This window comes from Ornithorhynchus anatinus, chromosome 13 (genome assembly GCF_004115215.2).
Source record: "Ornithorhynchus anatinus isolate Pmale09 chromosome 13, mOrnAna1.pri.v4, whole genome shotgun sequence".
Classification (NCBI taxonomy): domain Eukaryota; kingdom Metazoa; phylum Chordata; class Mammalia; order Monotremata; family Ornithorhynchidae; genus Ornithorhynchus; species Ornithorhynchus anatinus.
In genome coordinates, this window is record NC_041740.1 from 35,862,003 (window position 1) to 35,884,223 (window position 22,221).

Sequence of the window (22,221 nt, forward strand, 5' to 3'; positions counted from 1 at the left end):
AGGGTGAGGGGGATATCAAGTGCTTAAAGGGTTCAGATCCAAGTGCATGGGTGAGGCTGAAGGAAAGAGGCGACACTGAGTGCCTCATTTTCCTAATCTGTAAAATAGGATTAGCAATCGTGTCTAAATAAATGGTTGAAAATAATTTTGCAAATAAAGAGCTTCTTAATAATAATTTAATAAACCTCCTTCTACTTTTTTTGCAGGTTGAGTACAGAATCCCAAGGCAAGCCAGGATTCAGCAGAGATTGGTATGTACTGCCCATTGATCTCACTTCTGAAAAGATTTCCTTCCTTTTATTTTTTTCTTTTGGTTAGATATAGTTTTGACCAAGACCCAAGAAATCTTTCAGAAAAAAAAATCAGTGAAACCTGTCCAAGTTTGCTCATGTTTATCATTGCAACCAGTCATTGTTTTGGGATTCTTTTCTAAACAGGCAAAAGCATTCTTTTCTTTTTTGGCAAAGGAATTGATGATGCCTGTAAGAAAACAAGAACAAGGCACTGTAAAAAGAATAAAGTTATTTTCATCTGCTCAATAGGATTTTTAAATCCCTAACCGAAAAGGAAACCTCCAATTATTTTCTTAGCATCTTATCCCTCCGAAAGGATTTAATGATTATGAGTTCATTCATTCAATCGCATTTATTGAGAGCTTACTGCGTGCAGAGCACTGTACTAAGCACTTAATAAAGTAAACAAGCAAGTTGTCCCCAGCTGTAGGTCAGAGCTTCATGTGATTCATTCCTTCAGTCATATTTACTGAGTGCTTACTGTGTGCAAAGTACTGTAATAAGCACTTGGGAGAGTACAAAAAGTGATGCAAGGCTTACAGTGCATACCCAAGGTTTCAGATTATTAATTTAGACTAAATTCTAGCAACCCTAATGATTTATTTTGAAACCCTCTGGACTCTATTCCTGGCTACTGGGTACCCATAAATCATACAAAAATGTGGTGAAAAGCTCCTCCTCCTCTCCAGGGACCTCTCTTTTGGGCATATCCAGCACGAACTTCACAGAAATTAGATTCTGTGTCTTGCTTGGGGCCGTGTGGAGAGGCTGCTCTCCCAAATCTTCCTACATCTGGCCATTTGTAGAGAAGCCACTCCTGGTTGTTGCTGCTATTGTCCCCATCTTTGGTGACATAATTAATATTGTCCCATGCTTATTACTGTTCTTATGTGTGAGAAAGAAAGAAGAACAGTTGCCTTCTAACAGTCCTTCCTTTAATTCTTGCCTAAGAAAGACTAACCATAATGATAATTGTGATATTTATTTTGTGCTTACTCAGTGCTAAGCATACACAAAGCAGTAGGGTAGATCAGACACAGTTCCTACCCAACATGGAGCTTACAGTTCAAATGGAAGGGACAACAGTTATTTAATTCCCATTTTACAGTTGCGGAAACTGAGGAACGGAGACATTAAATGACTCTCCCAAGGTCACACCACAGACAGGTGGCAGAGCTGGGATTAGAACCCAGGTCCTCTGACTCCCAGGCTTGTGTTCTTTCCTTAAGTCCACATTGCTTCTCTCTGAAGGGCCTTCTTTAGAACTGGGGCGTTTGTTTTCTAATGAACCAGAACCAAGTGGATAGAGCACGGGCCTGTGAGTTAGAAGGACCTGGGTTCTAGTTCTGGCTCCACCACTTGTCTGCTTTGTGACCTTGGGCAAGTCATTTAACTTCTCTGTGCCTCAGTTACCTCCTCTGTAAAATGGGGAATAAGACTGAGTGTCCCATGGGGGATGTGGACTGTGTCCAACCTGATTAGCTTGTATCTACCCCAGCACGTAGTCCAGTGCCCAGCACATAGTATGAGCTTAACAAATACCATTTAAAAAAAATTGAAGCCACAAACCAATTTCAACCTTCGGGGTTCCAACTCTACACCCCACCCAGTAAGTGTTCAATAAATAGTTTAGGCTGATGGGGCAGAGGAGGAAGGGAGGCTGGGGCAGGTCACAGGATAGGGGGAAGTGTAGAAGCAAAGAGGAATGCAGGGCTGAGGGGTTGGAGGTCCACAGAGCCTGGTAGAAGATCCAATCGAATTAAAGATTCAAATCTATTTGCCAATGCCCTCTCACCACTTCCTGGGCACAGTGAAACCCACCAAACTTGGGATGTGAAAAGCAGATGTGCCATGCAGAGCCCAGGTACTCCCTAAGTGTCTGCCTACAGCTGACCTGGTTTTCCTGATGCTATTTAGTCACCATCATTCCCTTTAATTTTCATTTGCAACCTAGAAAATTTCCTTCAGCATAGCCTAGTGGACCTGGGAGGCAGAAAAACCTGGGTTCTAATCCTGATTTCTCCACCTGTTGGCTGTGTGACTTTGGGCAAATCACTTAACTTCAAGTTAGTTACCCCAGCTGTAAATTGGGGATTAATGCTGTGAGCCCCATGTGAGACTGTGTCCAACCTGATTAGCTTGTATCTCCCCCAATGGTTGGAACAGTGCTTGACACAAATACTATTATTATTATTACCAGACCTGGTCTTGAAACCTTGGACTCAAAGTCAAGGCCAAAGGGAGCCATGAAGACTAAACGTTGGAAGGGCATATCTGTCCATCTCCCGATCCTCATGGTAACAGGCACTGTCCAACCCAGAATGTTGACACCATTTTTGTACAATTCTAAAATCACACTGAAGTAAGGAGGATTAGTCTTCATAATCCTAATTCTTCATAATTCTCTAAATCCAATTTATCCCCATAAATTGGCAGGTAGTTTGATGTGGGAGAGACAGTGATGCAACTAGTTCTGAAGAGGGCCCAGGGTAATCCAGGTTCACCCTCAGCATGACTCCTCTTTCCCTTTCCCCCTTCCTCTTCAGTGTCCCAGGGGGTAGTTCTCATGGGAATCCTCATAATAATATTAATAGTAACAACAATAATAATTATGGTATTTGCTAAGCACTTCCTATGTGCCAGGCACTGTACTAAATGCTGGGATGAATACAAGCAAATCAGGTTGGACATAGTTCCTGTCCCACATGGGGCTCAAAGTCTTAATTCCGATTTTACAGATGAGGTAACTGAGGCACAGAGAAATGAAGTGACTTGCCCCAGATCACACAAAAGACAAGTGGCAGAGCCAGAATTAGAACCCAGGTCCTTCTGATTCCCATGCCCATGCTCGATCCACTAGGCCACCCTCCTCTGGCAGTCTCATCTGAGGGATTCTTCAGATGCCAGCCTCTGCCTCGGGGTTTTGAGCCTCTGTGCCTCCACTCCCTCTGGCGACCGGGGGATTGCCCAGCAGAGCCTCTGTTGCATTTTCCAGTTTCCCCTCTGTCTTTTGTGTGAGCCAGATGGTTAGGAAAGAGGAGTAGGGGTCAAGGAGACTCCCCAGATTTGGCCCTGAGCACTTAGGACATCTTTATTCAACTTGAGCGAAATGGCTCACATGAGTAATTCAGAGGCCCTCTGTTCCCTGGGCAACGAATTAACACACTCCCAGCATCAAATGACTTTTCAGTCTGTTTAGCCCTTGCAGGAAATAAAAATGAAGGAATAATTAGATTGAATCATACATAGGCTCCCCCCACCCCCCCATCTTACTTTTTTCCATTTTCACTTCTAAAATCAAACCTAATTAGATGCAGCTATAGAAATATATTATGCCTGGAAAAATACACATTATAAGATGGTAGCACCTGGTTTCCATTCTTCTCTTCCTACAGCACCAGGTCCTTTTCAATACATTTCTCATTTGTCCTGTCTTTTTTAATCTAGCCTGAATGGACTCAAAGTTCAGAAAATTAAATTTCCATTGGGAAAACTGCAAATGGATAATCACTTCTGAAATATTCCACAATCCAAACATCTCTCATGATCACAGTCTTTCTCTGAATGTCTAGGTTAAGCGATTCCTCTCAATTTCATGGGCCTATACCTTGTTATGCTTTCTTATGACCTATTAAATACCTCTTATTTTGACTATTGATAAGTCAGTGGTATTTATTGAGCACTTACTATATGCAGAGCCCTGTCCCGAGCACTTTGGAGAGTACAATATGATAGAATTAGCGGACATGTTCCCTGCATATGTCTTTCGGCTACATATAGATCATTCTTTCCTCTTTATTGAGGCTTAACTGAACTATGCACACTCATCTCTTCCAAGAAGTCAATCTCTGCATTCTCCTTATGTTTCCCCTCAACCTACTCCCATCTGTGTATATCTTCTGAATCGCAGAGGAAAGAGCTGATGCACCAATGGCTATTCCCAAGACATCTGCTTTAAATTGGTTTTCAACACTCCACCCACTCCTCCAGCTCATAATACTTTCTCAGATCCCTGCATTAGCCGGTGCAAAGAGTCTACCGCATTCTCAGATGGGCTCTGGGCACTGGGACCTCAGCCATAATTCTTTGGTGGATTATAGGGCATTTCCTCTACGGCTTTTCTTAATTGGTTGCAGGAAGCCTGTTCCATGTCTTCTCCATCTCTTCCCTTGAGTATCTGATGCAAAGCTTGGTAATGTTGGCCCCATGGAAGCTCTTGAGGTGATTGGGTCCTTTGTTTTCTGAATGAGCAGTGTCCCTTGATAGCTATTATTGTGTGATATTTCACAGCTGGCGCCTTGGTGCAAAAGGCATTAAGCCAGGCCTAAGAGAATAAATCTGATGAAAATTTGAGAATATCCCCCTCTTCCTGTGCAGAAAGGGATTTTCATTGCAAAGAGCCCTTCCCTTACACAAAACTTGTCCAATTTACTATTGCTCTTGGTCTCCACCTGTATCCTATTGCTCTGTCATTGGTAAGTATGAAAAGGCTAGGAAACATTTTCATAGGCCAATGGCATTTTTAAATACCTCCCTAAAGCTGGTTTTTATGTCATATAGCAACTCTATTCTTTTTGTGTTAAACATCTATATAAAAATTGCTCCTCTAGTGGGTAGTGCTTGGAAGCCTCTGCTTCTGAATTCCTTGGGCATTTTTGTGAACCAGGGAAGTGGGAAGAGCACAGGCCTGGAATCAGAGGACCTGAGTTCTAATCCTGGATCTGTTGCTTTTCTGCTGTTTGGCCTTGGACAAGTCACTTCACTTCTCTGTGCCTCAGTTACCTCATGTGTAAAATGGGAATTCATTCATTCAATTTATTGAGCGCTTACTGTGTGCAGAACACTGTACTAAGTGCTTGGAAAATACAATATTGTACTTTTAAGAATTTTAAGAACTTTTAAAAATTAAGACTGTGAGTCCCATGTGGGACATGGACTGTGTCCAACCTGATTATCGTGTATCTACCCCAGTGCTTAGTATAGTCCTTGGCACATAGTGAGCACTTAAATACTATAATTAATTCCTGAACTCAGTCTAGGTTTAGGGACAAAGGAAAGGTTAAAACATTGGCCTTGGGACTTGGGCGTCAAGTGGGAGCACTCCCTAAGAGAAATATTCATTTGTGCAGAGGGGTCGTGCAACACTGAGCTACTTCATACCTGTTCCAATTTCCCCAGAGGATGAAGCCCCTGATGACAGATCTGGTTGTGAAATCTACCATCATCTCTCGTTATGCCTTCACCGCCGTCTCCTGTACCATGCTGAACCGGGCCTCCGAGGACAAGGAAGGAGAATTTCAGATGCAGATCCCGGCCGCGGCCTTCATCACCAACTTCACCACGTAGGTGACCGAGGGTAGGACGGCCCTGCGCAGGTGGTTTGTTGTGGGGAAACGGGGCAAGGCAGGGTAGAGAAAATATAGAGTCCAAAATGGCATTCATCAGGGCAAATGGCCCTGGGAACTGGAGGCACTTGAACCTCTATATTTCCAGGAGAGCCAGTGGATCAGAAAGTCCAAATCTTGAGCCAGGATGGCACATCTATTTCTAGCTCTTATCAGAATCAGAGGAGCATTCAAGTAGGGTGGGTGTTTGGGTTTATTTTTAGGTCTGGGCGAGGACTCAGTTGCATCTACTAAGGACAGGGCCGGGCCCGCCCAACCCTGGTGGCACGTCTGGATCCGCTCAATGGGCTGCAGGCTGATGGGGTGATAGTGCCTGGGGCTTCGTTTATCGCTTGTGAGTCGGGGCTTGCCGTTCAGACCTGTTGCAAGTTGTCCTGGAGGGGAATGAATGATCTCAGGGAATGCCCGAGTCTGGCACCTCCAAAAGCAGAAACAAAAATATTTCCCAGGGTTGCTGTGGTTATACCCTCTATGTCTGAAGCGGTCTCATCACTGCCAGTGGTAACACAGCTGTCTCCTACTTTTTCAGCATAATTGGCGACAGGGTGTATCAGGGGAAAGTTCTAGAAAAAGAAAAGAAGTCCGGCAACAGGGATAAAGAGAAGAGCAATAAAACTTCTACTTCTGACGGTAGTGGGTGAGTACCATTTCATCAGGGATTTCAGTAGTGGTTTTCCCTGCCAATCAATCAATAAAAACACTTATTGAGCACTTGGAATGTGCAAAGCACTGTATTAATGTGCTGGAAAGAATGCAGAAGTAATAATCTGCTTGGACAAGTCACATCTTCTCTCGTCCCCAGTTTTCTCATCTGTAAAATGAGGATTAAATAAAATAATTTGTTCTCCTTCTGTGCCTGACCTGATTGTATTTTATCTAGTCCTATCTATTTGTTAGGTGCTTCTGTGTGCAAGCACAATACTAGGCATTGTAGTACAGTGCTTGACACACAGAAGCATGTAACCAATACCACAGTTACTCTTACTAACCCACTATCTAAAGTGGGATGGAGAGAGGAGGATGGAAACAGGGAAAAGAGGGTGGGGGGAGAATACAAGCTAAACCTTCAAGGATCAAAGGCATTAATATAGATTGCATGACTACAACCCTTGGTTCAGTAAATTTCATTCATAATCAATCTTGTAAATCTCACTAGCTATTGAGAGCTCACTCTGGGCCCATTTAAAGAGATGTGTGGAGGGAGATAGGCTTGCCAAAATTCACATGGTGAGTCACGGCAGAGGGGAGAATGAAATCCCCGTGGTCCTCATCAAGGATGCGTTTCTCTCAGAAGGAGCCAACCCCAAATCTGGGGGGGCATATGCGCCCCTGACTCTTACTAGCCTCAGTGTCCCTCTGCGGAAAAGGAGGCGAGGTAGGGAGGGTCAAGTGATACACCCGGAGCACCAAGAGTAAGTGCCCATCTACCTTCTGACTTTTCAAAAGAGCCTAATCCAAACTCCCTTTGGAGTCTCTGAATTCCCTCATCAGGGAAAAATAAAGCAAATTATACATATAGTAATGTAATTGATTGGGCACCTACTTAGCGCTTGAGAAGTACAGAATGACAAAATGACACATTCTCTGCTCATAAGGAGCTTGAAATCTAACAGGCAAGTAAATCATATTAACAGCTAGAGTGGTCGGGTTTTTTTTTTTCTTTAAAAGTTTGTAGTAAGGGTCTCCCGCCCCGTGCCCTTTTCCCTGCTGGAGGTATGGTAAAGTGTGCTCTCCCAAGTGCTTAGTACAGTGCTCTGCAATGAGTTCTTCATAAATGCTACCGATGGATTGATTTGTTACAAGTTGGAGAACGCAGTTGGCCTGCCCTTCATTGTTCCATGCATGTTTTCCTACGGTCCCAATATCCTGACCCTGCAGGAAGCTTTTCCTTCCCATCCACTCATTGGGAATCACTTCCACAACCTTCGCAGGCAAGCTGACCGAGAGCAAACGCTGAGGGCTGCTTGGTGGTAGAGCTGGAGAGGGAAGGGGCTATAGAGGAAACAATCAGTGATGGCACAGGAAGAAAAGTATGCCTGGTTGGTGATGGCCCACCTGTCCTTTCCATGCAGGGAAAGAGGCGTCGAGACTTTCCGAGCCTCTGGAATGATTCCTGGGAAGAACAAAGCCATCTTCCTCCTCCATTACGAAGAGCTCTTGCAAAGACGCCTGGGGAAGTACGAGCATGTCGTCAGCGTCCGGCCTCAGCAGCTGGTCGGGAGGCTGCGGGTCGAGGTGAACATTCTGGAGAAGGCCGGGCTCCGGTCTCTGGAGGTGCCACCGCTCCACAATGGCCGTAAGAAGAGCAATGGGAAAGAAGGTGGTAAGTTCCCCTGGGCAGTGAAGTGAGAGTGAGGATGTTGTCACTCGGGTGTATTAATGGAGTCCTTGCTTTGATGGTCTTGTTAAACTGAGTCTGAACACTTTTATTCTGTCTACAGAATGTATTACTCACATCCATTTCCTTTCAGTCATTCAATCAAACAATCAGTGGTATTTATCAAGCGCTTACTATGAGCAGAGCACTGTACTAAGCTCTTGAGAGAGCATAATACAACAGAGTCAGCAGACTTGTTCGCTGCCCATGGTGAGTTTACAGTCTAGAGGGAGAAACAGACATTAAGTAATTTCCCCCTCTGTTGTGCAAAGAAAGGGCTGTGAATTTGACCCGGTGTGACTGCATGGAGCAAAGGGATTGGAGTCACATATGTGATCTAGTGGCAAGAGCATGTTCCTGGGAGTCAAGAGATCCAGGTTCTAGCCCTGTCACTTGCCTGCTGTGTGACCTTGGGCAAATCACTTCACTTCTCTGAGCTTCCATTTCCTTCTTTGTAATCTGGGGATGAGACATACTGTGGAATAGGGATTGTCTCTGACATGATAACCTTATATCTACCCCAGCACTTAGCCCAGTGTAAACCCTTAGGAAATGCCATTATTATTATCTTCATCACGTAGTTTTTGTTTCTGACACCTCTGCTTCTCAGACCTCGCCCACCACTGCCTATATACTTGGGTTACACACCTTTCTAAATGTGAGAACTCAGCATTGACTGTGATATTTCATTATTGCCGGCTGCTCTGCTGGGAGAGGATGTATTCCAGATCAACCAACAGCTAAGCCTCCGATTAGATGGGTTTGGCACCTGAGTGGTTAGAGACAAAACCAAGGAGGAGAGACAGGCATTCGTCCTGATAATAACACTGTGGGTAGGAAACCAGAGGTGAAGAAAAATGTCAGTGAATTAATCATTTATCTCCTAGTGGAGCTCAGGGTGGAAGAAGTAAGTTAGCAATAGTTGTAGACATAATTCCTGGGTGTCCGCATCATATGGTGCATGTACTAGGAATTTAGGATGAGCAGAAGAAAAAAGTGACATGTTTGCTGCCCATAAGAAGCTTACACTCCAGTGGGAGCGACCAGTGGAGAAAATATTATTGGACCTGATTCCAGGGTGAGCCACAGAAAGAGATGAATTTCTGAGAGGAAACTGTGTGGCGGGTCATAATCAATCAATTGTATTTATTGAGCACTTACTGTGTACAGAGCACTGTACTGGGCCCTTAAGAGAGTACATTATAACAGAGTTGGTAAACATGTTCCGTGGAGTGTAGACTGTCCCCATCAAGACTTGGGTGTGTGAGTGTGAATGGGAACTGCCCATGGTCCCACAATAGAAGGAGAAGATGGACATTCTGTCCCAGGCAGCTGAGGAATCTACCCGAGAACCTGTGGAAAATCCCATTGCGACTCTCAGGGCCCCTCCTCCCATCCTGCCTTGTACCTGCTGATCTGTGGGAGATTTGAGCCACAGCACGAGCCCTTCCGGCTTCTCTCTCTCGCCACCTCTTCCAGATCTGGAAGAAAGCTTTTGTCTGCCGGCACTGCTGTGTCACATCAACAACGGTCCTTCCGTCTCACCAGAACATTGGGAATCCTGACAAAGCACTCCCCCCACCCCAATTTCCATTTGAAATGTTTTTCTCCTGGATTTAGGCCATTATTGAATTACTCATGCAGTTGTTGGAAATAACCTCTTCCCATATCCTCCTCATTGCCCTTGGAGTCATAGAAACTGATGACGGAAAAGTATCAACAGTAGATTAGTTGCATCCTTACAGTATATTCTAGCCTCTCCTGCTTTAATTACTGCATCTGCCTCCTCACTGACCTTCCTGCCTCCTGACTCTCCCACTCCAATCCATACTTCTGTCTCCTGCCCAGATGATTTTTCTAGATAAACATTCAGTCCACGCCTCCCCCATCTTCAAGAACTTCCAGTGGTTGCCCATCCACCTCCGCATCAAACAAACTCCTTACCATCTCTTTTAAAGTACTTAATCAGTTTTCCTCCTCCTCCCTTACTTCACTGCTTTCCTACTATGGCCCAGCCTGCACATTTCACTCCTCTAGTGCCAGCTTGCTCAGGACATCCCAATCTCTTCCATCTCACTGCCCCCCTTTCTCTCACCCTCCCTCTGGCCTAAAGCTTCCTTGCCCTACATGTATGTCAGACCACCACTCTCCCCACCATCAAAATCTTATTAAGGTCAGAATTTCCAAGAGGCCTTCCTCTCCTTACCCAGACTTGCTCTCCCTTCTCTAGTATGCATCTGGATCTATAACCTATGGGCAATTGGTATTTACCCCTGAACAGCACCTACATACATATCTGTAATTTATTCATTTATATTAAATGACTCTCCCTCTATACTGTAAGCTCACTGTGGACAGGGAACGTGTCTACCAACTCTGTTGTACTGTACTCTCCCAAGCACTTAGTACAGTGGTCTGCATGCAGTAGGCACTCAATAAATGCCATTGATTGATATACTCTGGAGCCTAACCTAGTTTCAGGTTTCCAAATTAAGAGACTTTTCCCCTTATCTCTTAGATCACCCAGGAAATTCTCAATGCCAGAATGTGATTTTTAAAATCCCCCAAACACTACCATGCTTGAGAATGAGGTCCTTGGAAGGAAGATTTTATGGAAGATTTTCTAGGATTATTGAAGAGATCTCCTTGAGGATTTTTCTTTTGGCCTAGGGGATAGTTGTATCATTGTCCTTGTGTTTGCAGATGATGACATGATGTTGGCAGTGGTAATGTTTGGGGGTACAGGAGGGTCTATAGATACTGGGTACTCAGTCTGGCCCTGTTTCCATCAACTGATACTATTTATTGATCATCTACTGTGTGCAAAGCACTGTACTAAGCAGTCAGTAAGTAGAAGAGAATCAGTAAACATGATCCAGGCCCTCAAGGAGCTTACAATCTTGCTGTTTCCAACTGTTTCTTTCCCAGCCAGTCTTCCTCATAACTTTTATCTCAAGACAAGCCACCCCAAAGTTTGACCACAGTTCGGTTTGCTTGCACTTTTCAGGGCCTGATGGAGCAGGATCTCTAGCTTTTTTAGGAAGGGAGAAAGAAGAATAGGGTACATGGATTTTTTTGCTATTTTTGACATGGGGCTTGGCTGACTTCTTAGGTGTTGACCATATGATCTACAAACTGCCAATTGCAAGCTTGGGTTTTCCACCACTAGCAAGGGAATAGAAATGTTGGGAGGGTGATTTTTTGCAAATGAGCTGAGCAATGATGCTGGATTTAGGGAATGAGCCCTGGGTTTTTGTTAGACTTGCTAAGTATAAATCCAGTGTAATATCGAACAGTTGCTCTGCAAGCCTGAAAATAACTTTAGTCTAATCTGTTTGCCTTATCCTTCCATATTCTCTTCATGAAATGGTCAGGTGTCTCTGTGCCTCCCAGCCACCCCATATCAAATCACTTGCTGGTCTAGGCCCTGCTCTGCCTCTGGAAATCAAAATGGCAATTGCACACTCATCTCCCAGATTACACTGGCAGTGTAGAGGAGCAGCATGGCATAGTGGAAAGAGTACAAGCCTGAGACTCAGGGGACTTGGATTCTAATCCTGTCCACTGTATGAACTTTGGCAAGTCACTTAACTTCTCTTTGCCTCAGTTTCCTCATCTATAAAATGGAGATTAGATGCCTATTCCCCCCTCTCCCTTAGACTGTTAGCCCAGAGAAGGCTGTGTTTGTTCTGATTATCTTGTATCTATCCCAGTGCTTAATACATAGTAAGTACTTAACAAATACCACAATTATTATTATTACACAATACCACAAATATCACGATTTATTTATTATTACAGGCTTCCTACATCCAGCTATGATGCTCCACCACCTTAGAGTTTTGTTTGTTATGCTTTTTGCCATAGTTTGCTCAGGGCCAGCTGTTGTGCAGATGACTCAGAATCACTCAATGTGTTATACAGGGTTGGAAAAAATGTTTTCTTTGGTATGCATCTCATGGTTCATGGCAGCATTTCGTGTGTGAAAATCTGCCTTCGTTTCTGCAATTGAATTGTTCCCTGTATCTCTGTATGTACAGGTGCTGTGGGTCTTTTTTGTGTTTTTTTTTTTTTTTTAAATTCAGGGGCAACATCGTTTCCAAGTTGCCTCCTGTTAGGTTTGTCTGGAATCTGCTCCCCTGGGTTCAGAATTCCTTCTGACTTCAAATCGTGACCCGGCTCCTCCCATACTCTTGGGATCTGGAGCAGGTCACTTAGCCATCAGCACCCCCTGCTTAGAAAACATTTCTCCTCACCAAGTGGGGCAGTTGAAGTGTGGCTTCATGAAAGCCAATAAAGGCAAAAGGGAAAATTAACTGCCTGGGTTTGTGAAACCTGGAAGAGGCTGGGAGGTTCAGAAGAGAGATTAAGTTGGTGACAGAGAGGCCCCGGGAAAGAGAAAGCTGATTCTTGTGCTGCCAATCTAAGGTAATCACCTCTCAGACTGGCGTGGCACAGTGGAAAGAGCATGGGCTTTGGAGTCAGGGCTCATGAGTTCGAATCCCAGCTCTGCCACTTGTCAGCTGTGTGACTGTGGGCAAGTCACTTAACTTCTCTGTGCCTCAGTTCCCTCATCTGTAAAATGGGGATTAAGACTGTGAGCCCCACGTGGGACAACCTGATTCCCCTATGTCTACCCCAGCGCTTAGAACAGTGCTCTGCACATAGTAAGCGCTCAACAAATACCAACATTATTATTATTATTAAGATAACGGGAATATGGCAGTTGTGCCCACATTTCTTCCTGCCCACCTTCAATCCTTAGGCTTCTGACCCAGTTTCTTCCCTCATTTTTACAGCTCAAAAATGAACCGCCCAATTATACACTAAAGTGTTCCTCTTGTGAAACTATCTGGCTTCAGCCCAGCTGTGTTCAAATGTGAGTGTGTGTGTGCATGTGTATGACAGAGAGAGAGAGAGAGAAAGAATGTCCAACATTTAGGTAATTACATTAACAGCGTTTGCCTCCCTTTCAAAAGAGAAATGAACGGGCAAATGAGCATCTGGAAAATGCCACACTAAAATCACCAGGTGTTGGCTGCTTTTGTGCCACGGCAGCTCAGACAAAACAGTCCACCGGAAGCAGAGGCCAGAAACCCCCTCTCTCCACTGACTCAAATGAATGCAGCTTTCCTGACAATGCCCTGAAGGGTCATTCCCCAGATCTATGTCCTTTTCACCTTTAGTCATTCTAACCAGTAATTTCTGGTTTCCTTCTCCCATTTGTGTGAAGTTCAGTAGAGTGGTGTTTGTAGGTGGGATGGGGAGAGGTTGGAGGGAGAGGGGTTAGCAGTGGCTAGATCATCTATCCATAGCATACCATGTCCCTGTTCCAAAACTAAGCATACACCCAAGAATCTCTGAATTCTCTTCCCAAGTTTTATCTATTTAAAAAAAACCCTAATTGTTTATCATCAAAAACTAATATATCAAAAACATTTAATATTGGGAGGCAATGTGGCTTAGTGGAAAGAGCATGGAACAGGGAGTTAGGTGACCCAAATTCTAAACCCAGCTCTGCTCCTGGCCTGCTGAGACCTTGGACAAACCACTAACCACTTTGTGCCTCAATTTCCCCATCTGCAAAATGGGGAAAAGATACCTGCCCTCCCCATCTCTTAGATCGTGAGTTCTATGTGGGACAGAGACCATATCAGACTGTAAGCTCATTGTGGTCAGGGATCAAGTCTACCAACTCTGTTACATGTACTCTCCCAAGTGCTTAGTACAGTGCTATGCACATAGTAAGAGTTCAGTGAACTCGATTGATTGATCTTATATGTACAAATGTTCATCACAGAGCATATTATATAGTAAGAGTGCTTAAGTACCACCATCAGTGGTATTACTCATGATTTTTCCATATCATTTCCCTTTCTCTTCTCAACAGTCATGTAATGTGAGACATTAGCGAGGAAAACCATGGCTTTCTATAGCTTGTAGTTCATGTTTGTGAAACACTTTTTTTTAAAATAAATGGTGCTTAAGTGTTTGCTATGTGCCAGGCACTGTTTTAAGTACTGGGGTAAATACAAGCTATTCAGGTTGGACACAGTCCATGTCTCACATGAAGCTCACAGTCTTAATCCCCATTTTACAGATGAGGTAACTGAGGCCCAGAGAAGTTAAGTGACTTGACCAAGGTCACACAGCAGACAAGTGGTGGAGCTGGGATTAGAACCCAGGTCCTTCTGACTTTGGGCTCATGCCCTATCCACTAGCCCCCGCTGCTTTCTTATCTGGGTATTGTATTATTTTCATTTCATAGGGAGGAATGAGAGGCCCAGAAAGGGTAAGCACCATTAATTAGCTGTGTGGCCACTGGCAAGTTACTTAACCTCTCTATGGTTCTTGTTCTGTGAAGTAGGGGGGACCAGAGCAACCTTGCTAAATGGCAATACTGTTCCCCAAGAATAAACAAAGGTTTGCATTTTCCCATGAATGTCAACCGGGAACTATCTGTGGTTACAGGAAGTTTGCTTATGGAGTTACTATGGAATACACTGGGTCAAATCTTAACCTTATGGTATTTACAGAGAAGCGTGAGTTGAGGTCAGTAGTGGGCTCTGGTCTTGTGTGTCAGTAACTGAGTCCTGGTTCAGCCCACTCTTTGGGTGCAGTATAACACAGCATCTTTTCATCTCGCTTAGACAAAGCTCAGAGTATTTCGTAGTGCCTTATATTAGCATAAAAGACCGCCTTTCAAATACCGTTGGAGCCAGTGGATGCATATACGATGCCACATTGCCTTTTCTGTCTAGCTAAAAAAAATGGCTTAGTGGGATAGCGAAATCTACCCCAGCACTTAATAAAGTAACTGGCACATCGTAAGTGCTTAACAAACATCACAGTTATTTTTAGTAAAGGTCTGAGAGTGTATGGGGACATAAAGGAGCTGGGGGGGTAGTCAAGTTTTTGCATCATGAGTGGCCTGATGCATGATATTTGGCAAATCATTATTCTCTCTGTGTCTCTGTTTCCTCATCTGTAAAATAGGGAGGATAGTATCTGTGGCTCTCTACCGCCCAGGCAGGTTGGGTGGCTAGAACTAGGTAGTTGATGTGAAACAACTTTGGAAACGAAAAGAGTTATGCAACTTCAAGAAATTATTATTAAAAATCAAGCCAAAGGAGTCCCAGAGAGGTAAATAATAACCCTTGTATTTAGTCCTGTTTGATTAGGGACAGTGGCAAAGAAAATTTTCCTAGAGGTGATTGAATTATCACCTGGACAATCGTCACCATCTTGTAGAATGAACATATGCTTCATTGAAGAAGTTCAATTTCAGCATAATAGGGAGAACACTGAAGGCAACTCAGTAGGGAATGATCAGCACCAAGATTCTGTGAATCCACTAGAATTGGCACTGGGTTAAGTGGGGAGTTAAATGTCTCAAACGGTGAAAGTCAGATCCCACCGGGAGAAGTAGTAATGGTGTTTATTGACTGATCCCTGGGTGCCGTGCAGTGTACTAAGAACTCGGGAGAGTATAGCGGAAGATGAGACGTGTTTCCTTCCCATGAGTAGTTTATACTCTAGCGAGGTAGATTAATAGAAAATACTTATGAATAAGATACTGATAATAAGAAATTGGCTGGATTAAATCTCTATATTATGTATATATATATATGCACAAGTTCTGAGGAAGGAAATAAATATATGTACCGGAGGTGTCTGATAGGTTGACATGACTCCCAAGTACTACTGGGCCCATATCCTTTCAGCCAATGAATTTCCCTATTCCTAATAATGTTTTGGTTTTTGTTGACAGGTGACATGGTCCCACCTCCTTCTACTGTTATCAACCGAAATGAAACCTTTGCCCGAATCACATTCAATCCCAGTGTGGTCCAGCAAACTAAGATTTCTCAGAATGGCATTCTGGGAGATTTCATCATCCGATACGATGTCAACAGGGAGCAGAGTATTGGAGACATTCAGGTAAAGTCCTCCCATTTTATGCTACTCTGACTTCTTGTTTCCCTAACACCCCCCTGACCACTAGTGCCTTATGTCAAACGTCACCCAGTCTATTTCATTTTTCTAAATTTTACTGCTGCTTTATTTTATTTGCTAGCTTTCCAGGGACAGAGAAATGTGGGTCATCGCCAAAATGTGTGCACTTCAATGAAAGAAGAGGAGTTTTCCTGGGAATCAGATGTATTGATTTCGTGCTTGGGTACATCCTATATTCTCTTTGTTCCTGCAGCTGTGCTTGGGCAGAGTTTGTTTAAGAAGGCTCATGCCACTTTTTAAATCAAAGCATCTGTTCAGTTGGTAGCCCTTTCAGGTTCACTAATTCCACATTGGAAACGGAAACCTCATCACTGCTTATTTCTCTGGGGTGTGGTGATGCAACTAAACACGCTTGCTACCTCCTGCACCCAATTCCGCAAAGGTTCCAAGCGGGCTCTAGAATGACTATTCCTGGTCTCTTGGAGCCCACCAGCTTTCTCCAGATCTGGGTTGGCCATCCCGGAGAGTGGGGATGGTCTGGAGCATTAGGATGAGCTACTGGTTAGGTTCTAGATGTGATCTGGCACACAGGTGCTTGCACAAGGCCCAAACACAGAAGTCAAGAGGCTTTATAGGCAGTCTAGAAGTTTCCTTATCTTGTCTGGGGGTTGGATACTCCAGTAATGCCCATCAAAATCCAGAGAGGTCCCTTAGTGGGAGTTCTGCTCAAATCTCCAGCAGTTACAGCATGACGTAATGGAGAGAGCTTGGGGTTGGGAGTCAGAAGGTCATGGGTTCTAATCCAGGCTCTCCCATTTGTATTCTGTGTGACTTTAGGCAAGTCCCTTCACTTCTCTGTGCTTCAATTACCGCATCTGTAAAATGATGATTGAGGCTGTGAACCCCACGTGGGACAGGGACTATGTTCAACCTGATTTGCTTGCATCCATCCCATCGCTTAGAACAGTGCTTGGCACATAGTAAGCACTTAACCAACACCATAATTATTACTCTTGGAGAGGGAGGGAGGAAGAAGGAGAGACAACTTGGGCCATCAAAGAACATAGCCTGGGATCTTCCTTCAGGCAGCTGTTTCCTTCCTAATCACCCATCTTTCCCCACTCCCTGCTCCATGCTGCATGAAATGAAGCCCCAAGGGATAGTGCTACTGCCCCTGTCCCTCTGGGGAAAGCCTGGGTGGTTTAATTTGGGGTGCGTTGATTGTCCTGCAGGCAGGTACAGAACTTCTGGATAAGCTCTGGCCCCTCTCTTCAAGGCCGCTGAGATATTGTCATGATGGTAACTGGAGGGAGACTGTTCATTCATCCATTCACTTGTATTTATTGAGCACTTACTGTGTGCAGAGTACTATACCAAGTACTTGGAAAAGTAAAACACAACAATAAACTGTGACATTCCCTGCCCACAACGAGCTTCCAGTCTGGGGGTGGGGGGTGACGGCCATGACCAGGCTGTCCCCTTTAGCTCCCTCCCTGCCAGAGCAACTCCAACCTCCCAAAAGAAGGCTCTAGGAACAAAAATAAAATCCTCAAAGTATCAAGCCTGTGATCGTGGGAAACTTCACCGGATTTAAACCTTTGTTTCCTCTCAATCTCCCAAATGCAGGTTACAGAAACCAGCTGGAGGGCAACATTCTGCCAGCACTTCCCAAGAAAAAATGAGCTGTTCCTAACATCCTGGGAATCCCTCCCCAGCCCCTGTCCCTGCCCTTCAGAAACAGTTTCTTTTCTCTTTCCCTCTCTCCACCAGGTCCTGAATGGCTACTTTGTGCACTATTTTGCCCCCAAGGACCTCCCTCCTCTGCCCAAGAATGTGGTGTTCGTGCTGGACAGCAGCGCCTCCATGGTGGGAGCCAAACTCAAGCAGGTGAGTGAATGCCTGGCGCCCCGGCAGCTCTGTCCTCTTCCCCCATGAATGATCTTCCCACAGGGGTCCACACCCCACAGCTGCTGCCCAAAAGTCAAGGCACAACTGCATCACCCAGCTGTTCCCACTAGCAGGGAACACCCCAGAACGGATTGGGTTAAACCCCTGGTATATTTCAGTGCCAGAAAGTTGGCTGAAAGGAGGGCGGTGGTTCCAGATCCAAACATGTGTGACCCTCCCCTCCATTTCTGGGTAGTTTGGCTTCACCTGGAGCCATTCTTTCCATATGCTCCTTGTCCCAGCTTCCTCTCTACGTGAGTGAGTGAAGTGAAGGGCTGGGAAAGTCCGTTCAGGTTACATCTGACAGCCTCCTGCCTAGGCTGTAGTTTCCTAGAGGAGAGGCACTGGTACGAGACCTGAGGGTCCTCTGCAAGACATGTTGGAAAACTGACAGGTTCCCGCTAACTGGGGGAAAGTTTCAGGAGCTGATCCCGCCTCTTCCTTGCTACGTCTGAGGTGGCCCGTTTGCAGGAGCAGGAGATGTGTGCTAAAGTTGCTTGGGATTCAGAGAGAATATCGGAGCCTGGAACTACCAATCCAGCATTAAATCAAAGAGGCTCTGTGGGACACAAAGAATTAAGGGGAAAGGGATGTCCTTCTCCCAGTTCTATCTTTGATTTGTTTTGTGCCTTGAACAAAATAATTACCCTCTCTAATCCCTAATTTCTTCTGCCACAATTCTCATCTCTCCCCAAACATGGTTGGGTGGGATGATTTATTTTTAAAAGGTCGTAAAAAAAATCTGCTAGAGAAACAGTGTGATAGATATGGAACTGTGTTTTCATTTTGACTGCTTTGGTAGTTGTATAGACGCATTTTTTGTCTAAAAGGTAAGATGATTTATCCCAGTGCGCAAATGCATCCCGCGGTTAGATCCGAGGCCGGTCTTGTCTTGACACAAATCACAAAGGAGTGGGGAAACCTTCCTTATTAAATGAAAATTGAACTATGGAATTGGGATGTTGAATCTCTTAGCTGACCTGCTAAATGTTGATGAATTGTCTAAATGTTGTCTTGGGTTTGAAGATTCATTGTTGTAGTAATTTTTTGTAAGCTCCTCCCAAGCGCTTCATACTGTGCTCTGCACAGAGTAGGGGCTTAACGAACACTTTCAATCATTGACTGATTGATCACCATCCTCAGCACTGGCATTTCTTGTCCTGTTAGGGCTTAATACTCTTTCTCCTTGGCAAAACTATTTGGAGCAGGGGAACTGAGCATTTCTGAAGGAAGAATCTGATTTTGCCTGAAGATATGAAAATGATCTTTCTTCTCCATATTTCTTCTCAGCTGGCTAGAGGAACCATTAAAGAACAGTACTGACTTACTCCATAATAGTCACTACGACAAATTTTAGCTCCCATTGCAGACTGAGGCTCCTGTTACAGCGAGGGGCAGGGCTAGATGCTCCATCAGCAAGCTTGGAGCCACACTCAGGTTTCAGAACCTTGAGCTCCAGTCTTCTGGGATCCAAGCGCAAAAGTGCCCTATTGTGGGAGGCCAAGCAAGAGCGAAGCTCACATCTTTTACTTCCAAACGGTTTGCAGCATTAGCTCAAAAAACTCATGGTTTTTTGGTCTGAAGGCTGAGATGCTATCGGACTGTCATTGTGAGGGAAGAAAGAGAATCCCAGCTGTGAGCTGTGAGCGGGCGCCGCTGCTTTTCTTTCTTAGTTGGCACCTGTGATGGATGGGCTAGAGATTGGTGCAGAGCCTGGTTTGGGTCAGTCAGTGAATACTGAAACTATAAAGAGCCAAGCAATAAGAGTTCACATGACCAACTCAGGCTCATCTCAGCTTGGGGTGTTGTGCTAGAAAGTATCCCGAAAGGGGAGGCAATGTAGTCTAGTGGCACTGGGAGTCAGGAGATTCATGTTCTAATCCCACCTCTGCCACCGGCCTCCTGTATGACCTTGGATAAGTCATTTAACCTCTCCGTGCCTCATTAATTCATTCGATAATATTTATTGAGCACTTACTGTGTGCAGAGCACTGTACTAAGCACTTGGAATAGTACAATACAACAATAAACAGATACCATTCCCTCATCTGTAAAATGAGGATAAGAACTCCCCACCCCCTCCCCCTGCCATTCACACCTCTTTAGATTTGAGCTTCAGTGGAAGTGTGACTGTGTATGATCCGATTAAGTCCCCAGCACTTGCTAAATTCTGAGCACTGTGTTAAACTCTTAAGAAATACCCTGCTTCTAAAAGCAATGGGCTTCATCTAGTGGAAAAAATCTGTGGAAAGGGGATCAGGGAGAACTGATGTCCAGCCTTGGCTTTGCCACAAGTTTGCTGTGTGACCTCGTGTAGGTTGCTTGACCTCTCTGTGGTCAATATTCTCATCTATTCAAATAAAAGAGAATAATAATATCTGCCCTTCCCTCTCTCTACAATGGAATATTTGTGACACACATTTGGGGAAATAAGAAATTCTATATACACTCAAGGTACTATTAAGGAATGGCTACAGGAACCCCAAGACTGAGCATGGGCAGTTGGGTCTGTATTCTTTAAGTACTTGATATTCACCCTACTCTCGGCCCCACGGCACTTATGTACATGTTTGTAATTTAGACTGTAACTTCCTAGTGGGCTGGGAATGTGTCTAATTATTCGGTTGAATTGTACTCTTCCAAGCGCTTAGCACAATGCTCTGCACACAGCAAATGCTCAACAGTTACCATTGATTGAATAACTGAAAGATTTGGGAGGCTGCCGATCCTTGTTTTATGAAGTGACCCCACAAGGCAGATGAATCTGTGGGAGCTTTTCTCACTTTAAATCTCCAAGTTTGCCTTCCGAGCCCAACCAAGCAAGATTTCTCCGGCTCAGACAAAAGCAATTTTTTTGCTGCTCTTCTGCTGCCCTTTTTCCCCAGTCCTCACATCCTTGTGGATTAAAATCCCTTTTTTCTGTAGTCACTGAAGCCCTGGCATGAAGTCTGCCGCCTGTGAAGTGCCCGGGTGGCAACTTTCCAAAAGAACTACCTTCACTCGCCAGCAATCTGCCAGGCCCCTCTGAGCCAACCCTAATCCTAATTGCTGCTCTGTGAGGCTTTGAAAGCTGCTGACTGTTCAAGCTGCTCCCCATTTCCCTGGGCTTGTGGCATGAAAGGGAAAGCCGGTAGCTGGCACTCCCTTGGGCATTGGGTAAAATGCCATGTTCACTGGAGAAGGGGGTGTCAGTCCCCACTCAGGGGTTTCTCATCAGATTAATACTTGCCATAGATCCTTATGATGTCCAAAGATCCCCATTACTCATTTTTCCAATCCCTCAGCTTCTCTTGCCGGTGGGCCCCGGAAGCCCTTTCAGGATGTGATTGGAGCCACTCAACACTGAGATGAAATTCCCTTGAGGGCGGGAAAAAGCAACAGCAGATTTGTTCCACTGGGCTAGATGATAAGACAGGAAATCGAGAACCTGATCCAAACTCTTGGGGAACATGAGGCTGGCGGAGAGGGGGAGCTGGCCTGGATTCAGCTTCCAAACCTTCTAGTAATAATAATATTAATGATGGTAATTGTTCAGTGCTTACTATGTGCCAAGCACTATTCTAACCACCAGGGTAGATACAAGATCATCAGATTGGACAAAGTCCTGTCCCCGACAGGACTCAAGGTCTAAGGAGGGAGAGTGCATCTCACAGTGGCATTCCCCCTCCTGCTCCACAGATAAGGATTCCTGGGAGATGAGTTTCTGTGCTCCCGGTGGGAGGATATTTCTGGATCTGGACCAGGCTGGTGTCATTAGACTTCCTGAGTTGAGTTTGAACCTAACACTTCTGGGTGAGCCTAGTGAATCAGGAGGAGCAAGGAGGGACAGATGGAAGAGCCCTGGGGAAGAGGCTTGCAGGACGGGCCTCTGTGTGTGTTTTTTTAATGGTCTGTGTTAAGCGCTTACTATGTGTCAAGCACCGTTCTTAGCCCTGGAGTAGATACAAAATAATCAGGTTGGACTCAGCCCTGTCCCACATTGGGCTCACAATCTAAGTTGAAGAAAGAAGGATTTAATCCCCATTTTGCAGTCGAGGGAACCGAGGCACAGAAAAGTGAAGTGACTTGCCCAAGATCACACAGAAGAGAAGAGCAGAGCTGGGATTAGAACCCAGGTCCTCTGAGTCTCAGGGCTGTGGTCTTTCCACTAGACCATGCCGCTCCAGGATTCATCCATTGGAATGGTAGAGATCATGTCAACCTTAGCAGACTAACTCAGCCTTGCCCAGCAGGCCCTTCCAGC

At 44.9% G+C, this 22,221-nt stretch overlaps 1 protein-coding gene across 2 annotated transcripts in view; it reads left to right on the forward strand.

Annotated features, from left to right (window-relative positions):
- ITIH5 (inter-alpha-trypsin inhibitor heavy chain 5) overlaps positions 1-22,221 on the forward strand; it is a 53,460-nt gene that overhangs the window by 7,282 nt on the left and 23,957 nt on the right. For both annotated transcript variants that reach the window (XM_039913907.1, XM_029077901.1), the window contains exons 2-7: positions 207-251; positions 5,472-5,635; positions 6,228-6,335; positions 7,771-8,021; positions 15,847-16,016; positions 17,802-17,918. In XM_039913907.1, the coding sequence (XP_039769841.1) occupies positions 5,475-5,635; positions 6,228-6,335; positions 7,771-8,021; positions 15,847-16,016; positions 17,802-17,918 (807 nt within the window). In that variant the 5' untranslated portion in view covers positions 207-251; positions 5,472-5,474. The remainder of the gene's footprint in view (positions 1-206; positions 252-5,471; positions 5,636-6,227; positions 6,336-7,770; positions 8,022-15,846; positions 16,017-17,801; positions 17,919-22,221) is intronic.